The 14,158-nt window shown below is 38.8% G+C and overlaps 1 protein-coding gene across 1 annotated transcript; it reads left to right on the forward strand.

Annotated features, from left to right (window-relative positions):
• Positions 1-4,480: 4,480 nt before the first annotated feature.
• si:ch73-52p7.1 (hypothetical protein) lies at positions 4,481-12,842 on the forward strand. Its single transcript, XM_010746073.3, has 2 exons — positions 4,481-4,516; positions 11,149-12,842. Exon 2 carries the CDS (start codon positions 11,232-11,234, stop codon positions 12,045-12,047), a length of 816 nt encoding a protein of 271 aa, XP_010744375.1. The 5' UTR covers positions 4,481-4,516; positions 11,149-11,231; the 3' UTR covers positions 12,048-12,842.
• The last annotated feature ends 1,316 nt before the right edge of the window (positions 12,843-14,158 follow it).

A 14,158-nucleotide genomic window follows, 5' to 3' on the forward strand; every position in this document is an offset into this window, starting at 1 on the left:
TCTGATTAAACCCTTTTACAGTACCTCCCAGGTCCGTTTTTTTTTTGTTTTTTTTTACACGTCACTTTTCTCTTTTTTTCTTTTTTTCACACTCAAGCCCGTCCAATGCAGATATGTCCGACGGTAAGTGAATGCAGCAAACGCTGGCCCACGTCAACAATCATGGGCTTGGTCCGAGTTGGACAAATCACTGTAGTACTGTAAACAGAGGGTGGGATGGATGAATAAATACACATGAATATTCTTATAATAGATAGATAGATAGATAGATAGATAGATAGATAGATAGATATGTCCAGTATTACAAGTAATACATTGGTCAACATACTGTACTCTGCAGTCTGTTGTTGTTTTTCTTTGCACACTGCTGAATATCAATAAATCTCAATTTTAAAATGTACAAACAAACTTTATTTTGAATGTAACAATCATGGGCTTGGTTTGAGTTGGACAAATCACTGTAGTACTGTAAAAAGAGGGTGGGATGGATGGATGAATACACATGAATATTCTTATAATAGATAGACAGACAGACAGACAGACAGACAGACAGACAGACAGGCAGATTGGCAGACTGTATCTGCAGCCTGACAGCAATCACTCAAAATCAGGCGGTGGCTGGGATCAACCAGGACCGACTGGGCCTCCTTCAGTGTTCTGATTGCATACAGACTGTTGAGTGTAGTGAGCAATTCTGCAGCACATTTTGACTACACTCTGCAGTCTGTTGTTGTTGTTTTTAAAGGAGAGGGACCAGCTCACAAAGGAGAAAGTAAGAACAGTTTAAATAAAAAATTCACATAAAAGTCCATACAACATTAAAATTGCTTAGTTTTCTGTTAAAGTACAAGCATTTTTTTACTTTTGAGTCGAAGGTCAATATTTTATCAATGATTGTGCCAAGGTACTTATAGAGCCAGCCATGGTAAAATATCTGCAATATCCTGCTGCACACAATAAGAGCTGAACTTCCTCAGAGAGTCCGTCACTTTCTATTGCAGGAAAAAAAATGTAGTTGTACAGCATGCGTTAATTAAGCCACGATATGTCCTGTATTACAAGTAATACATTGGTCAACATATACAGAACAGCTAGATATGAATACACTATAGTCATATGTAGAGCAGCATATGACAGTATAATATTAAACACTCTTGACAAAATAAACATATGACCAGGGCAAATAAGTGATTCTGGTTCCCCACAAATGTTAAGAGATGTGGACTTTGACTCTGGGTGAGCATGTTTATTTTACACCTTTAAATATATAAGAAAAATACAATTTAAGACAATGTATTATTTCTTAAATAAAGGCACAGAGACAAAAAAAAACAAGTATTTTCAGAAACACTGGCACACATTTATGAGGCTGCAGCATAAAAAGTAAGCTCAGTAAACTTATTTAACCACAGGTTGTTAAGATTTTTCAAGAGTCACGTAAACACTATTTATATAATTTCAGAGACATTTTGATGTGATGGAGTCTAAATTAGTTGCACTACCAGGTGGGCAGGAACGACTTCCTGTAGCTGCCCTTTTTTTTACAGAAGAGTTGCAAGACTCTGACTGAATCTGCTCTGTTGTTTGATCAGGAGGTCATACACTGCAGTGGATGTGAGCTATTGTTGCTCCAGAGGTTCAAGGTTTAAGGTAATCTTTATTATTAGGGGCAGTTTTTTAGTGCAGCATCAGTAACATAAACATACGTAATCAGTAAATGAAACCGTTGTGTGTACACCTTTACGTGGAGCTTTTAATAAAGCCAGTGGCCACTGGAACAAAAGAGTCTCATGCAGATATGTCCAACGGTAAGTGAATGCAGCAAATGTTGCCTCACATTAACGTAACAATTCTGGGAAAGGATCACTCCCCCAGAAATCCAGCTTCCCACATTTATCCTTTATTCCAGTAATCTAATAAACTAATGTACTTACTAACAGGTGGAGATAAATCAACCTGCATTATATGCAGTGAATTTCAATGCACATTACACTCAATTCTCTCCAGGACTTCAATTCAAGATATTTGTCATGGGTTAGATATTAATGTTTTTCTTTGCACACTGCTGAATATCATTCAAAAAAATAATCTCAATTTTAAAATGTACAAACAAACTTTATTTTAAATGTAACAATCATGGGCTTGGTTTGAGTTGGACAAATCACTGTAGTACTGTAAAAAGAGGGTGGGATGGATGGATGAATACACGTGAATATTCTTATAATAGACAGACAGACAGATTGGCAGACTGTATCTGCAGCCTGACAGCAATCACTCAAAATCAGGCGGTGGCTGGGAGCAACCAGGACCGACTGGGCCTCCTTCAGTGTTCTGATTGCATACAGACTGTTGAGTGTAGTGAGCAATTTTGCAGCACATTTTGACTACACTCTGCAGTCTGTTGTTGTTTTTAAAGGAGAGGGACCAGCTCACAAAGGAAAAAGTAAGAACAGTTTAAATAAAACATTCACATAAAAGTCCATACAACATTAAAATTGCTTAGTTTTCTGTTAAAGTACAAGCATTTTTTTTTTGCATAAAGCATTGACTTGTGTGTCGAAGGTCAACATTTTATCAATGATTTTGCCAAGGTACTTATAGAGCCAGCCTTCTTAATCAGTTTACTCAGTTTCTTGGTGTCACTCGCTCTGATACTGCTGCCCCAATAGATGGCTGCAAAAAAACTTGGAACAACCGATGGTAAAATATCTGCAATATCCTGCTGCACACAATAGAGCTGAACTTCCTCAGAGAGTCTGTCACTTTCTATTGCAGGAAAAAAATGTAGTTGTACAGTGTGCGTTAATTAAGCCATGATATGTCCTGTATTACAAGTAATACATTGGTCAACATATACAGAACAGCTAGATATGAATACACTATAGTCATATGTAGAGCATTATATGACAGTATAATATTAAACACTTATGACAAAATAAACATATGACCAGGGCCAATAAGTAATTCTGGTTCCCCACAAATGTTAAGCGATGTCGACTTTGACTCTGGGTGAGCATGTTTATTTTACAGCTTTAAATACATTAGACATTTAAAGAAAAATACAATTTAAGACAATGTATTAATTCTAAAATAAAAGCACAGAGACTTCATAAAATACTGAACCCTGATGCCAAAAATATAAACTCCTCACCTCAGATTATGTAGGCACCAGATGATGTGGGGGGGTTAGGTAAGAGTGATACTGACACCACACATATACAGGCTCCTTAACACCAACACCTTAACAGTATAAAAGCAAAGCAGAAACCACACATGTAAAAACAGGAAACTGTTAAAATAGCACACCATGCAGTGATGGGGGACGGGGCAGTTACAGCACAATCCACAGGGGGTAAACTAAAAGCAGTAGCATCATAAGCACCAACATTCCTAAAAGACCATCCACATCTTAAGTGGGTCTAATAAAAATACAAAAACAAGGATAACACAGGCAAAGCAGCATTGTATCAAAGAAATAAGTCAAGTTCAGAGGTTTGCTGTAATGGTGAGAGTTTATTGAAGCATGCCGACAGACTGGTGATGCAGAGTAAATGAAATGTAGCACTTTCATACAGTAAAACAATCATGATCAAACAATATCTAAATGAGTAAAGAACAAAAGGAAAAGGTACTGTACGGCTGGGGCTAAAGGCTGCCCCTAGACATCACTTCATTTAGCAAGCCTCCACTATGCTAAATGTGCATTTTCCTCCATCAGCTGGCAATCCTAAAATGACAAACTAAAGACCAGTTAGTGCATAATAGTACAAAACCAGATAAGCTTTGTAATTTACCACAAACGATGCAGTGTTTCACAACTTAAGTCTGGCTCCACAATCAGTGTTATCTCAGCACCGTGCCTTCGAGGCAACAGCTATACATATGGAAAATGTGCGAGGTGTTAAAAAAAGGTGTCTCTGGTGTCATATTTCCCCAGAAAACCATCAATCATACCTCCTAAAATTTCATAAATCATAAGACAGCATCCTCAACCCAAAGGGCCTGGACAACAGGTTGCCTGTGGTTTAAAAAAAAGGTACAGAGATTAATAAATCTATTCATGGAGATTAAAACAAGGGACGCTACACTGGACACGAGCCTCAAGAGTAAGCTACTGAGTCTTTCTGATATATGTTACCTCCTAATGGACAAATGTTTACCAACTCTTAGCCAATAAAAAAGGCCAAAAGGCGGAGAGCTTCATGACAGAACGACAGCTGAGATGGTGGCCTACGTATCACATATATGAAATGTACCATTATTATGTGCATGATTATTTAAAAAAAACAGAGTATCTATGTGATTATACAAACATAAAGTAGTCTATGTTTGCATACTGCAGCTGTGTGCATTTGAAGCTGAACTCTGTTTGCACTTGATGTGAGTTACAGCCTCTTCTGTGGGATACTTCCCACATCCTGACGTCAGCTGGATGTGTGATTTTTTTTCCTCCCCATCCCAGCCTCAAATTTTCAACTGACGCATTCACATATCAGCTCTTCAACAGCAACTTGAGGTGAGTAACACACCAGACATGCACAAATACCTGGGAAGCTCACTGTGTACTAGCATACGTGACTGTTTAGTGAACTTTAACAGCTGTTAAATAGTCTGTAAAAATGTAGAGAAAGCAAAGGCGGCAGTATATTCTCATGTTACATTACATAGCGTGTACATTCCTGCGTCTGTTATGTAATAGAGACTTTTTTGCAAATGGGTTTTGATCCTTCATTTCACTGAAGAATGTCACCTAACTTACCATGAACTTCTGATTTTCTCCTGAGGACAAAACAAGACAGTAGAAATGGAGAACGTTACATGAACGTAGTGAGTTTTAAGGCAGAGTTCACCCCTGACCCACAGAAGTGATTTGGTGGCCCAATATTTGAGGTTTGAGTCACCTCACGTCCAAGCCAATGATTCGTAGCTCAGCCAGATATGTGGTCAGACACATTCATTTTCATCTCAGTGGATTAAAAGTCTTTTCAGCAAGGACACAGAAAGACATTTTTTTCCATCCTATAGGGCCTTTTGATATGAGGAAGTATTGCGTGAACAACTTTTGGGTCCTGAGGGAAAAGCAAAAAGTGGTACTCTGAATCCTGACACTCTGACCCTTTCTTGTCCGTCTTTATACACTTCCACCAAGCTGTGTTTTAACGCCGGTCAGTAGCTACTTTGTCTACCTATCTGCCCTTTGCTTTCTGCATAAGTTTTCATATTAACACAGCTGTTTTTGGAGTTGAACCTGGAAGGTTTGTTTCAACAGAAACCCCTAGAAGCAGTTCAGGATTTCTCAATGAAAAACAAACTTGTAGCAACTTGTATTACAAACATATTTATCTCAAATTCTTGCATTCTTCTTTGCTACTTGGATAGATTTCGTGTCATGAAATATTAGGTGAAATATGCTTATTTACTTCCTTGTTGAGATGGTGAGATGATTGTGCCTGTTAGCTCAGTTTAGGATAAAAACTGGAAGATAAACAGGAAGGAAGGGGTTGAAAGCTATGGTTTTACTGGCCATCACGTGTTGGAAGCTGTCCTAGCTGGTAGCAGGAACTTCCTGAATTCTCTGCTGGTTTTCTACCAAAACCGCAACAAATGTGGTTTCACTTCGTTTTTTGTATGGATAGGAAATCACATGTTGTTAGCGAGCCAAAGGTTCTGGTCTGTGGCTTCCAAATTCATAACACAGTAGTGCTGAAAATCCATTTAAGGGTGTGACAATATGAAATTGTTTATACACAAAAAACATTTAGTAATTATTTCACTATAAGATTACATCTGTTCTAAGTGCAACTTTTAGTGGTACTCTACCTGCCTCTACAGTAATACCCCCTTTTAATTAAATATTGTCATCTCCAATGCAATGTTGCTTCATAGCTGCTCAGAGCAGCAGATCTATAAAGTTTGCAGTTTGTTATTTTGTAGCTGTCGTCAGCTTGGATGGCCATGCCAAAGAAACATATTCGATGTTTAGACTGTTAAAAGTCAACAGAAACATGCAGCATAATCAACTTCTCTATTGTTATTGGGGAACATGCATTTTTGGAGCGGGGAGACTTTTAGTTATTGTCAGCAGACCAGCAAAGAAATAGTTACTGTGTTACTCACTTAGTTTGGCAAACTCCTCGGGAAACGATTTGTCATTCTAATCAGCATCTGGGGTCCCCTCCTGACCCTGCTCCCTTATTCATCCATACAGGAACAACACTAATATATCTGTCTTAGGCCTCTGTCAACATTTCTACTAGATGTGTGCCTGTCAAAATGAATGAATTAATACAAACATACTTTTACACAGCTGAACAGAGTGGACACTGCAGTCATCTTATGAGTTTAATAAGTTTAAAGGACCAGTGTGTAGGATTTAGTGGCATCTAGTGGTGTAGTTGTGGATTGCAATCCCCTCGTTGTACCTTCTCCCTCCAAGCATGAAGAAAAAAAACTATGGTGGCCACAAAACATGTGAAAAACATGAAAGGTCGTACTTAGGCGGACTCCATAGAAGGACCACCTCCCTCTATAATAACATAACAACTCTTATTGTCAGGTGATTATACACAAATAAAAGCATAGTTATTCAATATCTTCCATATTCTTCCATAAACAGAGCCCCTTTAAATCTGTCACACTGGACCTTTAAATATATACAGGATTTGATCTACTGTAAGATATTTTTGTTAACAAACAAGTTAAACACAGAAAAGTAAAGAACTCTCCTTTTAAACTCCACTGGTGGGTCAGTACAGTTCAGTACAAACTCGTGCAGTGAAACTAAACAATGTTAAAACCCACAAAACTGTGTTTTAAATTCTAGTGGAGATCCCAAATTTTTCAAATATATCAGGGTGAATTTTGTCGTCCAAGGTTTCCAATTCCAAAATCATGGCATCTTGATTATTCCACTTAGTGTAAACATCACAGAGCTTCCACTGAATAGCTCAAACAAACTTCTAAGAAATACACATGATACTGTCAGACACTGTGAAATAAGAGGCAATATAAAAAAAGGGGGGAAAGTGAATGTTAAATATACTGTACATGATAATTAACTTCTGTTTAATGGTACACAAGGCTAAAGGAAGAATGTAGTGGTCAACTCTGTCTCAAACTGAGGCCGAAAGCCATGCTCCTCATCTGATATCACTGCCAAACCAGAAAATCTACCCAGACCTTTGTAAAAACCAAGATTTCAAAACAATGTTTTCCCTGGAATCTCAAAGCAATTTCCACAGTTATAATTTTCTAAATGTGTGTGTTGGTGTAGTGTTATTCAGTGTGGGTTCCCAGTGCCAAACATTGCATCCCTAACTGCAGCGCAGGAAGAACACACCCATCACAATGTGTGTATATGTGTGTGTGAAGACCTGATCCAAACCAGCTGTCATTATGTCCACAACCCCTCTCTTCACGTCTTGGTAAGAAAATACTTAATGGATGAGAAACACACAGGGGAGCGACCTCAGAGTGTTTTAATCCAATAACAAGAATCTCCTGTACGAAAGCTGACCTGAGCTGAAAGAGGGCTGGGTTTATTTTCATGACTCGAACATTTGATTTTCATATAAACACTGGGGGAAGAAGTATTCAGGTTCTTTTCTTAAGTAAAAGTACTAATACTGTGAAAACACTCCGGTACAGGTTAGAAAAAACCTAAATTGGAAAGCTTACTTAAAGAGCCAATGTGTAAGACAGTAAATGAAAAGCATAGCTATGTTTCATTTAGTATATAATCACCGGAAAATAAGAATGTTTTTGTTACCTTAAAATAAGTCGTTTATATCTACAAGACCAATGAGTTCCTCTTCCTCATCTTGGAAATCTTGCCTCCATTGTTGGTGGAAGCAGTACAGTTGTCATGAACGGGGATATTAGCTATAGAGACCAAAATTGTTTTTTGTACCAGGCTGTAAACATGTTTATTTCTGCTGTGAAGTTGGACATTTGAACATGGGGACTTATGGAGACTGACTTGTTCTGTAGCCAGCCTCAAGTGGACGTTTGAGGAACTGCACGTTTTGGTACAGGCTTCTGCATTGGCTTCACTTAACAGCCATAGAGGTGTTGGCTTGGTTTTCACTGCAGTTTCTCCTTCATGCTACAGAGTTGAGGGTGAAACTAGGGAGTTAGCAATCATCCACTACACCACTAGATACATCTAAATCCTACACACTGGTCCTGTAAGAAAAAGTCAGAAAAGAGATCTCATTCTGTAGAAAAATGATGGATTAATATTACTGCTGCATTAATGTGCGTGTTGCATCTTAATGCATTTGATGCAGTTTTCCAACTAATCCAAAAAGGTTTTTAAATAGTTTATTTATCTTTTAAAAGTCATTTTTTAAAGAAACACATTCAAATTTGGAGATGTTTTTTACTAGACAGGAAAGGTGTAAAAACTAATGTAATATAAAAATTAAGTTGTAACTAAAGCTGTGGGACGTATCTGGTCATTAGAGATTCATAAAGCTAACTTAACTGTGTTCAATATATACAATAACAAAGAGCAACATGGAACAAGTTGACACCCATTCCCTGGACTCAAATCTTCCTGTGGAAATCATTAACTGGAGTAAAGGTCTGTAAAGTAAAAAGACACAGTGAGTACAAATGTGAAATGTGATGAACAGCAATGAAATAAATATTTAGGTTCTTTATTTAAAAGGGAAATTTAGCAGATTTTTACAAATTACAAACATCAGTCTGTTGTTGAGTAATATGGGAGTCAGAATCATTATTGCCAAGTAGTTATTTCACATGCAAAGAATTTGCAACATTCAAAATAGGAAGGGGCTAAAGAAGGTAAGAAACAGATAAGGAGGCTAAGAAGGAAGGAGGTACGAGATTTGGAAGTAAGGAGGCAACATAAGTAAGAGAGGAAGCAGGTAAGGAGGTAAGGAAGGAATCTAAAGCCAGAGATGGAAGTAACGTTAGGGAGTAAGGCACCAGAACTGCCTTTTTCCATCTAAAAAACAGCAGCTTGATGTTTGACAGAATTGGCCGCTGCAACAAAAATCTTTATTGCACATCATCCAAGTCCTAAATTAACTCCAGAACCAAGTCCTGGGACCACATCACCCATTTCCTCCAGAACACAAAGTCCTTCTCCTCACTCATAACCCCCTACACCATACTCCTTCCTACAGCATCCACTCCTCTGATGCCCTCCTCCTGTCTCCACCACTCAGGACCCAGAACTAGACCTGTGGGGACATAACCTAATCCATAGCTGTCACGTTTATCTGCTTCTTTATGTCCTTAATGAGTCTTTATTTTTTTGAGGAGGATTATACAGAAATGAAAGAAGTGAACTGGCCACAGAAACACATAAAATAATGAGGAAATAGAAAGGACTATGAATCATTTTATAAGTTTATTATGCTGGCCACAGCTGCAAATACACATGGACACTTCTCCAAATGATGAAAATGTTGGTGTGGTTTTGAAAGTTTTCTGAAAAACTTTTAGTTTTGAATCCGCTGACAGACTGACAGAGACTGAGATTGTTATTTACTGTTTCCAGTGGCTTTTTCTTGGCAGTTTCTTAGAGATTTGATACTTGTCCATGGCAAGATTATAAAAGGACTCGTTCGACTCATCAGCCAAAACCGCCATCTCTATATGGGACGCTGACATGGCGGTCATAGCACAGGCACGATTTGTCGTCATTAGTTCAGACTGCCTGTTGTGATGTGAAGCTCTCTGATGCTTGATTGAATTTCAGCTTGTTAATCAGGCTTTCTGTGTGTTGTCTAATATGTTTTGATTCTTTCTGAGATGTGACTATCTGTGCTGCTGTTTGACACTTAAACAGTTTATGATCAGCATGCCACCTACTGTACATATGAGAAATGTAATAAATTACAGTTTGCGATACTTTACTCCACTACACACATGCAGTTTTTAGTTATTCAGCTGGTTTTACAGTTTTCAGTGCCCAGGATTTTTTGGCCAGTCCTAAAGGGTGGCTCGATGACACACTGAGGCCACCCTGAGCATAACAGTATAACAGTATAAAAGCCTTCAGCACGTTAGCATCTCTTATTATCTATTATTCTTGTTTGCACTCAGTTGTTAGCTCTTTATTTTGTTGAGGATGTTGACAGAGAGCTGAGGATTACCACCAACCCCCATTTTACACTGACAAGTTTCATGGACTTTCATCGGACTAATGGTATATTTATATTTATAATTTATTTATAATGTTGTACTGAGCACTACATTGTAGTGCATTAATGGGTGAATGAGATATGTACCGTTGGCGCCTGTGAAGCATAATTCCTTTGACTGTCTCACAACACAATGCATTCAAACATCCCACAATTAACTGCATCCTCTCACATCTCCCCAGTGACGTTCCCATGTACACTCAGGATGCATCAGGCCCATCACCCTCCTTTTATTAAGTTGGATCTAATTTTACCTGAGAACTACAATAGCAGACTCCCAGTCATTAGGGCCTTCCTTCCTAAGTGTTCACCCCTGATTTCCTTTCTTTCTTACTTACACCCATTCTCTTTCCTTCATTCCTTACCATATTTGCTCTCTTCTCTCCTCTTTTACTCGGAATGAATTTAAACTACAACTCCCTCACTGTCGGTGAGAGTTTACGACTTTGCTTAGAAGTTTTAAAGCTATATTCTTACAGATTCAAAGATAAAATAAAATAACTAAATGTTATTTAATTGACAAGAGTTTGAAGTCACATTCAATTCCATTATATCATGATATAACACCCGGATAATACTTTTACACTTCAACCGGAAAGTTTCACTTTTACTTTGCGGCGAACCGATGAACCGCTGAAGAGAGTAAAACAAACAAGTGAAAGTGGCTGAAAAACTGTTTTAAAAGTTCTTCTACAGTCTGCAGTTATCGAGCAAACACCTGTGGGGCACACTAAAGAGATGACAAGTTCTGGTGAGGTTTAACCACAAGCCAACGAGCCACGAGCCAGCAGCTGCAAACTTCCTCCAACAAATCAAACTAAGAAAAAAAAAAAACTATATACTGTCTGGTCTTGATCTAGTCTTGTCTGGTCTTGTTACACTCTGGTCTTGGTCTTGACTTGGTCTCGGTTTAGCTGGTCTTGATAGTCTTTGCACTTTTTTCTGATAATGAATGTGTGTTTTCTTTCCACAGGCTCAGGTGTGTATATATGTGCACGCCTCACATCCACACATAAACACCAACAATATGCTACCTGAGACTCTCCTCCAGCAGTGATGCCTGCCTTCAGCCCTCCTGCCTCTTTCCTCTGCGTGCTGCTGTGTGTGTCTGTAGCTCTGCAGCGCTCTGACCTGCGCCTGGCTTATGTGACCCACAACAGCTTTTTCTACTACTCCTGCAGCCAGGACCCGCAACCCTGCAGCGTTGCCTCACTTGCAGACTGCAGATGCAAGGACATCCAGCTTTCCACGCTGCACCGTCCCCAGTCTCACTCGTCTCCTGTTTTCCGGATGAGACGTTTAACCGTTTGGTTCACGTCGCCGTTAAACACAGCACGTCTGCTCAATAACTCAGAGGTAAGACACCTCACCCTCATCCACTGTGGTGCTGGAGGATCCAGAGGGACACCTTCTTCTTCCTTGGAGGGACATTTTGCTGTGCAGCACCTCGAGAGGCTGACGGTGGTGAACCTACCGCAGAGGCCGGTTCCCCAATGTCCAGATGGAAGCAAAGCCAAAAACACAGACTCAAACATTGACCCAGACAGAGATAATGCTGCTCATGTAGACAGAAATAGATACAACAAGGATAGAGGCTCAAACCTGGACCTGATTGTGGACATGAAGAAAGATTCCTCAGCTTTGCCCTCACCTCAGATCCAAGACATCTTACTGGGCAGGGAGCTGGGAGCAGCGTATCACGAACAGGCCAGACTGGGAATCATCCACAGCTCTGTGCTGGAGTGGGGAGCAGTGGTCAAAGCGTACACAGTCCAGACACACATAGACAATGACGGCATGCTGCCCTTCCCTGACCTCCACCTGCCAAAATTACCAGAGACGTCTGTGATATATGTCAGCTTTGTTTACTGATACCAGACAGTGTTCACGACCTGCAAACAATCACTTTTTTTGTTACTTTGGGCATAAGAATATGATAAGAAATAGGGGATAAAGTGGTCATCAGTTTACAGAATATGTTGCATTTAACGTTAGAGATGAACTTAAAGAAACTCTTAAATGACCAAAAACTGATAACAAACATATTTTGTTCTGCCAGTTTTAGATTTTCTCAGTTTTTTGAGAAGAAAATAGTTTGTTTGTTTACTCCAAAGTTAAAGCACATTTTAACATACACAAAATACGTGAAAACCTGAAATTTTGCACAGCTGTTTATCAGCATGTTAGAACGAAGTGTGTCAACTAATGAGAGATGGATATGTAGCTGAAGTGTATTTTGTTTTCCAAATGTTGGTCTCAGATTAATTGTGTTGAAATGAAAGGACAGTGTCTGTTTATTTTTCCTCTTCACCACCAAGGATAGAAAATATAAGCTCCCACCATGTGTGCATAAAAGCTTTAAAAGTATTATATTTTAGTTAGTTAGTTGGTTAAATTGATAAGTCAAAAACTTGATCTACAGATGTGTTTCGTTTCAAACGCCAGTCAAATATTTTTGTCTAACATTTTCTTGCTTTCAAACTTGAACCACAAGATGGCGGCAGAGACATTTAAATGAAAGAGGAGACGCTGGCTGAAGTTTTGAGGCAGGACTGAGCTGATAAAAAAGGTACTTTAATTTAACTTTTTAAAATGTTATCTGCAACTCCTAAAGAATCCAATAAACCTTAAATTCAATAAATGTGTCATGACACATCTCAGCACTTTAAAAAGTTTGTGAGGTTGTTGTTGTTGTTGTTGTTTTTTTAGTATAAACTGGCCTGATATTTATTTGTTTAAAAATAAAAAGTTAACTGAACATTGTCATTGTTTGCATTTGTTTACACTAAAAACTGGAATAAATGATTTACTTTAACATTTACGTCTTATGAATTTAATATCCTGATGATCTTTTAAATATTTTGTTTCTTCAAATTAAATCACAAAAAAAAACAACTATATAATAATATAAACCATAGATTATAATGATGATATGAGAGCTTTGTATATTGTAGGTCTGTAAATTGGGGAAACTTACCTAAAATCACCTTTTTTAAAAGGTGTTAAAATCATTAAATATATTTAATTTTTAACATGTTTAGCTGTTGAATGGATAGTTGTTTTACAGCACTGGTCATTATTAGGTACAGCTGCATTAAAACCTCGTGTGTGTGTGTGTGGACACATTTGTCAATTTGATAATGATTGCAGTCCTGTATAAAGACGCTGTGTGTGTGTGTGTGAATACATGTGTGCGCATGTGTGTGTGTGTGTCTTGACACCTGCCAGAGAGCTGCTTATTTGCATGATAAACATGCAGCCCATCTTGTTAAGCGCCCTGTGAATGCAAACTGATGTCGCCTGTTGATCCTGCACCTGAGAGGTCAGCACCCACCCGAACACACACACACACACACACACACACACACACACACACACTGGGGGCAATTACCGGAGAAATCACCGGTAGTGGTGTGGGTGAGGCAGCCAGGCTGCACGCCTAAAAGGTCGGTGTGAACCATGACCTCCACTTGGGATAATCTGAAGACAAACTACCGCCTGTAAAAACAAATCAATTACATGTTCAGTCGTGATGTATAGACCTCTCTGAATGCGCACTGTAAATATTTATGTCAGTCTAAAAAAAGAAAAAAAAAGAAAAGGTGGACATGCCGGGACTAAACTGGATTGATTTTAGGTGGCTTCTCCCTCCTCTGCTCCCCTCCAAGTGAGTCTTTAACCACGCTGCCGCCGTCTCCTCACCGGCAGTTTAGCAGTAAAACATTTTTATAATCAGACGTTATTGTTCGCCGCCTCCTTGTGGGAGATGCGCCCATGTTCATTTTTTAAAAGGGCAAATCAGCCATAATTCAGTTTATAAACTGCAGCGCGCAGGGGAGAAATGCCTGGATGAATATTCATTAGAGTCCGCCTGAACTGCCACGCTCGGTGATTCATTGGGCATATGTAAATATCACTCACTTTAATTGCCCCTAAACTGACTCAACATAATGTTGTCATTAGCAAATTATTACTTATTTGTG

This window comes from Larimichthys crocea, chromosome III (assembly GCF_000972845.2).
Source record: "Larimichthys crocea isolate SSNF chromosome III, L_crocea_2.0, whole genome shotgun sequence".
NCBI lineage: Eukaryota > Metazoa > Chordata > Actinopteri > Sciaenidae > Larimichthys > Larimichthys crocea.